Source organism: Anopheles bellator, chromosome X (assembly GCF_943735745.2).
Source record: "Anopheles bellator chromosome X, idAnoBellAS_SP24_06.2, whole genome shotgun sequence".
NCBI classification, from domain to species: domain Eukaryota; kingdom Metazoa; phylum Arthropoda; class Insecta; order Diptera; family Culicidae; genus Anopheles; species Anopheles bellator.
Genome location: NC_071287.1, coordinates 1,884,239 through 1,892,339, shown reverse-complemented (window position 1 = coordinate 1,892,339; position 8,101 = coordinate 1,884,239). Strand labels below are relative to the sequence as shown.

The 8,101-nt window shown below is 55.2% G+C and overlaps 1 protein-coding gene across 1 annotated transcript; it reads left to right on the top strand.

Moving 5' to 3' along the window:
- Positions 1-964: 964 nt before the first annotated feature.
- LOC131213525 (tyramine beta-hydroxylase) lies at positions 965-8,082 on the top strand. Its single transcript, XM_058207578.1, has 4 exons — positions 965-1,218; positions 6,109-7,370; positions 7,438-7,625; positions 7,686-8,082. The coding sequence occupies exons 1-4, from the start codon at positions 1,092-1,094 to the stop codon at positions 8,038-8,040; spliced, it is 1,932 nt and encodes a 643-aa protein (XP_058063561.1). The 5' UTR covers positions 965-1,091; the 3' UTR covers positions 8,041-8,082.
- The last annotated feature ends 19 nt before the right edge of the window (positions 8,083-8,101 follow it).

The window sequence follows — 8,101 nt, the reverse complement described above, 5'->3', positions numbered from 1 at the left end:
CGGGCTTCAAGAGCCCGTTTTGGGCTATTCCCCAAAGTCGAACGGTTATTTTTTGGTAATCGTTTTGGAGACGGATACAACTTAGTGGAGTGTGTATCCGTTCAGGTGAGTGTGAATCCTTACTTTCGACAGATGGTGCGCCGTGCAGGATATGGTGTCATGTTAAGTTGTTAGAAAATCGGTATGTGTTGTTGAAATATAAACCAGACACGGTTTCTTCGACGGAATAACGAAATCAATTCTTTTTACATACTTGTTTTTACGTGAAACTTTAATAGACTTACTTTATTAGGCTAAGGTATCGAAATGATTGTAATGAAAATGTTTCGAAATAAATCTACTTAAATTATATGTTATGCCACGTGGCATTGATTGATTTTATCCTACTTATAACTAATAAATAGCACATCTTACAAGAAGTTAACTTTAAAATCTTCAGATAATTAGCTCCAGAATTGGGTTGGATGGATAGAATTATTGCATCTATTGTTTAGGACTTCTTGTAGTTTGTTAATATCGAACGATAGTCTTTGAGTGCCAGCAAGGTTTAGAACTACGGTGGCTACGGTTTTACGGATCGAATCAGTTCGAAGAATGGAGTCCATGAACTGAACTTCCCGGAAGAGAATGATTTTTGGGTCATATTTGGAGCATATCTGGGATGCTTTAAGCCCATAAGTTCCTAGTCACCCAGCAAACAATAGAAGCTCACGTGTTCCGTGCGAGAAATCGGTGTCTTCCTTAATTTCTCGATAGTATCTGCCCGAGCGCAGCAGAACGCCGGTAACGGTTCGGTTCGTAACGGCTCGTAACGGCTCGTGCCGTGCGTTACGGAGCCGGCGCAGCGCAACGGTAGCACCGGCTGCCGGCGCCCGGCAACATTCAGTCGTTCTGCCATCGCCAACGAGAGCGAACGGACACGGACACACCGCCCAGCCTAGAGGGACACAGAGGGCCGTGCGTTTGGCGGCAAACTTGGTTACGCGTAACGTTCGCCAAGATAGTAACAGAGGTGCCATTTAAATAGTGCGTGCAACAGAGAGGGCTCAGAGTGGCCCCGTGTGGCGGGGGGGTCTGGACACCCGAGAGCCATGATGGGAACCACCACCAACGGATCGCGGCCACATGCCCCACGTGGATGGGCCGGACGGTGCTGCTGTCTGCTGTTGCCACTGGTACTGCTCCTGCTCGCCTACGGAGGTCCTGCGGCCTGCTACAGTAAGTGTGTGTGCTTCAAAATCTCCAACCCAATCCCAGACCCCCTTTTCGGTGAGCCCGTGGCCCATTTCAAATCTAAAAAAAAAAAAACGAAACCTCAACCTATCGGCAGAGACAGAGCATCCCTAATTAGAATCGGAATTGGATTGGGTTGGGCGTCGTCATCGTCGTTGCCGCATCGTCGTTCTTATCGTGTTTCGATCGTGCCGCCGAAAAGCTATATTCGAATTTTAATTACCCGCCTCCGGGGGGTCTCCGGGGCCACTGGCGGTCGGGGAGCACACCCGAAGATCAGTTAGATTAATGAAGTTGGGTTGGTGTCAGGGGCCGACGTCAGGTGCGCCCATCCAGACGGGTGAAACGCGCACTTCATCATCATTTGTAACCCTGTCACACACTCCCGGAGCCGGTTCCGGTTCCGCAGTAATTTCGTGCTCCCTGTGAGCTTCCGAGATCCGAGATTACCAGAGCGTCTCCTTCATCTCTCAACAGAAGACAACACTTCACCCGAAGGCGACCGAAAAATTAATAGCAATCAAGCAAACAACACTTCCCGGAAGTCCCATACCGCCAGGAAAAAGGACGTACTTCCAAACCGAGCTACGAGTAGCTCCGAGTAACTCCGAGAACTGGTGGCCGTCCAGCAAGTGTCCAGCAATCCCTCTATCAACGACGGGGCCTCGGAGCCTTTTTTTGGGGGGGGAGGTTTGGCGTCACCAACGGCAACCGTGTATCCGTGGAGGCCCGGCCCGACACTCGATCGACCAGATAGTCTCTCGATAGACGGCAAAAACAATCTCCGAGGGAAGCCAGAAAAAAACCCCCCACACACAGAGAGAGAGAGAGAGAGAGAGTTTCCAGTGAAGCGCAACAAGTCGATTTCCAACTTCATCTGTCGCACCGCAAGGTCCTCAGACTTGCGGTTAGCCGCGCCTCCGGTTGGTCTGTGATGAGTTTACCCGTGCGCTTCCGGTCACCGGATATTTCCGGACCCCGGAGACCCCGGAACGTCGTCGTCCGTGCCGTGGGTGCCAACTGGGACAACTTTGGCCATCGATTGGTGGTGGGTAATTGCAGACTGTGCAGCAATTCCCCGTGGGAGCGTTCCCAAGTCCCAAGTCCTGCACGTTTCGTTTACTCCACCAATCAGAGTGATTACACGAAACGGCCGGCGGGCACGCAGAATGCGCCCAGCCTGCCGACGACACCTGGGACGAACTGGGCCGAGCCGAGCCAAACATCGGCCCACCGACCCAGGAAGCCGACTGATGTCGGCCCAATCATGCAGACCATAATTACATTATGGCTGAGGCCACAACAACTTTTGCGAAAACGCTCCCCACACACCGGGCACCGAGGCACATGGCCTCATCTATCAAATCTTCCGGACCCAAACCAAATAGTTTGACCTGAGTGGCGAGACAAGACCACAAGAAGCGCGTGTGTGCTGCAGCTTGTGGATTAAACACTACCCAACCGAGGTCCTGCTTCCAGTGTATATTTCCAAGCAAGTTGGGCGCCCCAACGCTGCTCTCCAGAGCTCCAGACTCCAGACTCCAGAGCAGCCTCCGGGGTGAAAGTTTTATCACAGAACTTTACACCCTTGACAACCTGTTTGTAATTGCATTACTGCTACTTCGGAAGCGAAGTATCCAGAGGGAAGCAACCTCGGCGTGTGCACGGCTAGACTGGGACGTAGAACTTTCGCCCGACTTGGACAATCAAAACAACTTCACACCCGCTCACAACTGCTGCAACACGAAGCCGTGTCCTGGCTGGCTGGCTGGCTGGCTGGCTGGCGTCACGAGTCTGTGGCGCCCATGCATGTGTTCGTATGTGGGTGAACGAAGCGCAAAGTTCTGGCGCTCCTACCAAGTAATAATGCGGTTTTCGCTAAAGTGGTAAGTGCTCTTCGCGGCAAATTTGCCAACGTGCCCCGCCTACTCTAGATCTAGTGCTACGGCGAGAGAGAGAGAGAGAGAGAGCGTGTGGGTGGGATGTGTGGGAAAAGTAATAATTTTAAATTATTGCCACACTCTTCGCGGTCTACGGCTTGGCACAGCACGTCGACGTCACGGACTACATCCTATCAGCCCGGCTATCGGCTACCCGTTGGAGTGGCTCTGTCCAAATATTTAAATTGCGGCCACACACAGCCAAGGGTGCCAAGCTTTGCACAGCTGAGCACCGGTGCTCGTTACTGATAGCACCCCGAGCCGTCTTCGGTCTGGTCAACTAATCATTGATTTGGTCCTTCCCCGTATTCGTTCGGCGATGGAAGGTCTTCCCTCTCCAGAAATGGCAGCAGATTCTTCTGCGCCAATCTTACGAAGCTCGTACGTGGCGGACTTTCTGGCAGACAGCGCTAGCTTCTAGCCGAAAAGCAAGGGTTCTACACGCACCCGGGACGAGGTTCTCCCGGAGGTTAGTAATTGCATCACGAAATTAGAGCGCCCCATCCCACCTCCCCCGACGAAGCCGGGGCGCCACGTGGCCAGTTATTGGACCACCACGCAGAAGGCCGTCCTGCGACTCGTTTCCAAAGCACCTTCTGGGTGCTTCCGTCGCAAACAGGTCAATTGTCCAATGTACCATCACAAAAATAGACGCAAACAAAGTGCCAAGTAATCCAGGGTCCAGGATGAAGACGATGCTTTCGGAGTACGCGGAGCCGGAGCCGCTAGCTAAGGAGTTTATTGTCTCTGGCCGTGGATAGGCCGTGGCACCGGTCCTGGCACCCTGGCCTGGCCTATTCATATTTCATGAACAGCTGTAGCGTCTGTTAAGGCCCTTCGCTTCCCACCTCGCGCGTCCCGTTCCGATAGTATTCTGTAACTCTTTACCCCTTTTGGCAGGGGTTCCCGGTTGCTAGGTGGGCTGATAAGCCGTGTGCTTCGGAGACATCAGCAAGCAAATCGCATGTGAAGGAATGAGCCAGTCCTATAGAAGGTTCGGTCGGTTATGGTGAAAACTCGATCCCCTATTGAAGTTCTCCCTGGTACGGACTGAGCAATGGTTACTTCTTACATCAAGTTATCGTCTACTTTCGGGTCTGTACGACCGTCAAGATGTGTAGAAAGCTGTTTGGCTATGTGTCGAAATTTGCCGTACATCTCTCAACATAAACAATTTAAATACGAAAACATGTGCAAAATCACGTGTCCCTATATCTCAACAATAACTAAATGTATAGAGCGGTATAGAACTGTTCCAGTGCGGGAGGTTTAATCAAAATGAGTTTTAAACGTAATAATTTTCACCAGAATAGGAAAATCGTAAGACGGAAAGATCCAACGATGGCAGCTATCTGAGGACTTATCAACCGACTCAAACCGGCTCACCTCACCCAAACCTGTCTGACTGGTGAATTTTGTCCACCAACCCCTTACACCCCCATACTCCCACCCTCTTTCAGTCCTTGTTTGTCCTTGTCAGCTCCCACTTTTCGTATCACTCCGCCCTTTTGTGCCTTGTTAGTTTTAGATGTGCCCGAGAACCGCTCGGAGTAGAGCAAGAAGTTGTAAAACATCGCCCGGCAGATAGCCCGGCAAAGCCAAGCAAGGGTAAGGGTGGCAATAATCAAATGGCCACGGTGCCATGGCCCAAAACCCGTGTAATTGTGCGTTGTGCGGGGGGCACTAAGGGGGGGCAGCGGACAGCAAAAGTTAAGCCCCGTGTACTCCGAGCCGCCGAGTACGGTACTAGTGGTGCGCCGTGTGCCGCGCAAAATAGTGAACGTCTATGAATATTCAAACAGCTTCCACGAAGTGAGAAATGGGCTCTCTCCCGCGCTACGCAAACTACACCCTCCCCCCTACGCCCGGTTTCCCACTCGCTTCGTCTTCGTCCTCGTCTCTGGGCCATCATACACGGCCAGAGGTTGGCCTGCGCTGGTCCATCGGCCGAGGAACAGCACAACAATTCACTCCTTCGTCCCCTATGTTGTTGGGGCGCTCGGGGGGGGAGGTGTATGAATTTCATGCAGCGATCCTAGACGCCCATCACCGCCCCGTTTCTATATCCTCCCTTTCCCACCGGGGGCTTTCATTTGCTTCGTCATACAAAATATAATACATAATGAATAAACATACATTATTATGTTACTTATGTATACAGGATTTTTACTATGTATATGTATCGGAGCACTCGAGCACCGTGTCATAAGAAAACACCATAAGCACCCTTTAATGTATTATGCTTCACTCACCTCGGCTCCCCGCCACTCCGCACTATCCTGAGGATACCTGCGTGTCGATGTCACATTTTGCACATCCTCGTCCTCGTGGGCTGGCGCCCATTTTTTCGCGTCCCACTTCATCTTCGTGGTCGCCCGTGGTCGTAGTGGTTGTCGTCGCTGCGGACGTGAGAATCTCAAGAACGCTTCCAGAGATGGGGGTGCCTGGTGGCTCGTTCGATTTCCTTCCTGGGTTTACTGGGAGCGCGTGGAAGCAAGGTTGAAGATGAGTGCTTACGGTGGGGCCGTCCTAAGAATGTCTTAACATGAAAATAAAATTCTTCGCCCAAGAGCCGACCTCTCTCGGTGCGGAACTCTTGGCTCCCCCACCGGCATCTAGTGTACCACCTCAACGACCTACTTCCACCCACACACCATTCCGTGGCGGGGACGAAATTAAATTCCTTCGGCTGCGATTGTCTCCCTGGCCACGACCCAACCACAAGAGTTCCAGGGCCTCTGCGCCCAGACATTCCGGACTTTCGCCAACTTCATTAGCAGCTCGCTCGGTCTCGCTGAGAGACTAGCAGCAGCAGCATGGCGGGAGCCTCTCTGACGTCACGTACATTCCAGCACGATTCTGCTCATAACTTCCAACACTTGGGCTCCATGGGCTCCAATTGATGGCGGATGCTTTCCTCGTTGGTCATCCACAGATATATCGACCACGCAGCTCCACACGCTCCAGCTGGACCATGGGCCACTCCGGTTGACCTGGATGATGGACTGGTACAAGCGGAAGGTGCTGTTCCACGTGAAGAATCCGTTCGGCCGCGGCAAGTACCGGACGTTCGCGATCGGCTTCTCGGCGCGGGGCGACCGGGCCCGCACGGACCTGTGCGTGTTCTCGTTCGCCCACGGGCTCTACCAGCAGGTGCACGACGGGTACACGTCCCGCGACTTTGGCCGCCTGTACGTCGACACGCTCCAGCACTGCGAGGTGATGCGCGTGGACGAGAGCTCGGTCGCGTTCCGGCGCAAGTTCGACACCTGCGACCCGCAGGACGTGCCGTTCCACGGTGGCACCATGTACGTGGTGTGGCTCCGGACACCGGAGCTGCTGGATCTGGCCGCCAACTGGACCCGACTGCCGAACGTGAGCCGCGCCGACTGGGGCTCGCTGCCGGTGCAGCTGCTGCGCGCCGATCAGATCCGGGTGCCGGAGAAGCCGTCCAGTGTGCGGCGGGTCGAGATTCGGCTGGACCGGGTGGCGGTGCCGGCCGACGAGACGACCTACTGGTGCCGGATACAGCGGCTCGAGCCGTGGCTGCTGGCCGCGAAGCACCACATCGTGCAGTTTGAGCCGCTCGTCCGGAGCCCCGCCCTTGTCCACCACATGGAGGTGTTCCAGTGTGCGACGGATCCGGGCACCGACATCCCGCTCTACAATGGGAACTGCCGGGACATGCCGGCCGCCGGCAAGCTGTGCTCCAAAGTGCTGGCCCTGTGGGCGATGGGGGCGAGCACGTTCACGTACCCACCCGAAACCGGACTGCCGATCGGGGGGCCCGGCTCCAACCCGTACATCCGGCTGGAGGTTCACTTCAACAACCCGGAACTGGTGGCGGACCAAATCGACAGCTCCGGGATGCGGCTGAACGTGGTGGCGAAGCTGCGGCCGCACGATGCCGCCATCATGGAGCTGGGGCTGGAGTACACGGACAAGATGGCCATACCGCCGGCACAGGTCGCGTTCCCGCTCAGCGGCTACTGCATCGCCGAGTGCACCAAGGTGGCGCTACCCCCGGCCGGTATCACCGTGTTCGGTTCGCAGCTTCACACGCATCTGCGCGGTGTCCGCGTGCTCACACGCCACTTTCGCGGGCCGCTCGAGCTGCCCAACCTTAACCGGGACGACTTCTTCACGCACCACTACCAGGACATCCGCCAGCTACGCTACAAACCGCGCGTTCTCCCGGTGAGCGCGACCAATACGAGCGCGACCGTCCATCCCTTGCTCTAATGGGTGCCTCTTTTTTCCGTAGGGTGACGCCCTGGTGACGACCTGCTACTACGATACACGCGGTTACGACTCGGCGACACTCGGTGGCTTTTCGATCAGCGATGAGATGTGCGTCAACTACATCCACTACTACCCGGCGACACAGCTCGAGCTGTGCAAGAGTGCCATTTCCGAAAAGTCGCTTCGCAACTACTTCGCCTACATGCTCGAGTAAGCGAGCGGGAGACGGATACGGATTCACGAACTGAAATGCTCCGGTCTCTTTCGCAGGGTTGAAAAGCAGACGGAGGTCGTACCGGACGGTGCGCGTTCGGAGAACTATCGCAGCATCCACTGGACGCGGGGCCGCGTTAACGAGCTGCTGGACGTGTACGTGTCCGAACCGCTCAGCATGCAGTGCAACCGCTCGGACGGCGGTCGCTTCGAGGGCTTCGAGTGGGAGGACGCACCGATCACACCGTTCCGGCGGCCGGTCCGACTGCAGCAACCACCGATGGTGGCGAAGTACGCGAAGGACGGGTGCACCGGGCCACCGCCCGCCCTGCGCTGGTTCAAGCCGCTGGCCGAGGGCCACTGTGACCGGTTCGGCGAGTGTATCTACGCCGAGACCAAGCAGAAGGAGTAAGTCCGTCCCGGGGGCCGGAGCTGACGTGCGGGCCGCATGCGAGTAGTCTCAGTGTTTTACG

Coding starts and splice junctions, on each gene's coding strand:
- LOC131213525 (XM_058207578.1), top strand. CDS start 1,092: ATGATGGGAACCACCACCAACGGATCGCGGCCACATGCCCCACGTGGA. Junction 1,219..6,108: donor AGGTCCTGCGGCCTGCTACA/GTAAGTGTGTGT, acceptor GGTCATCCACAG/ATATATCGACCACGCAGCTC. Junction 7,371..7,437: donor ACAAACCGCGCGTTCTCCCG/GTGAGCGCGACC, acceptor TTTTTTCCGTAG/GGTGACGCCCTGGTGACGAC.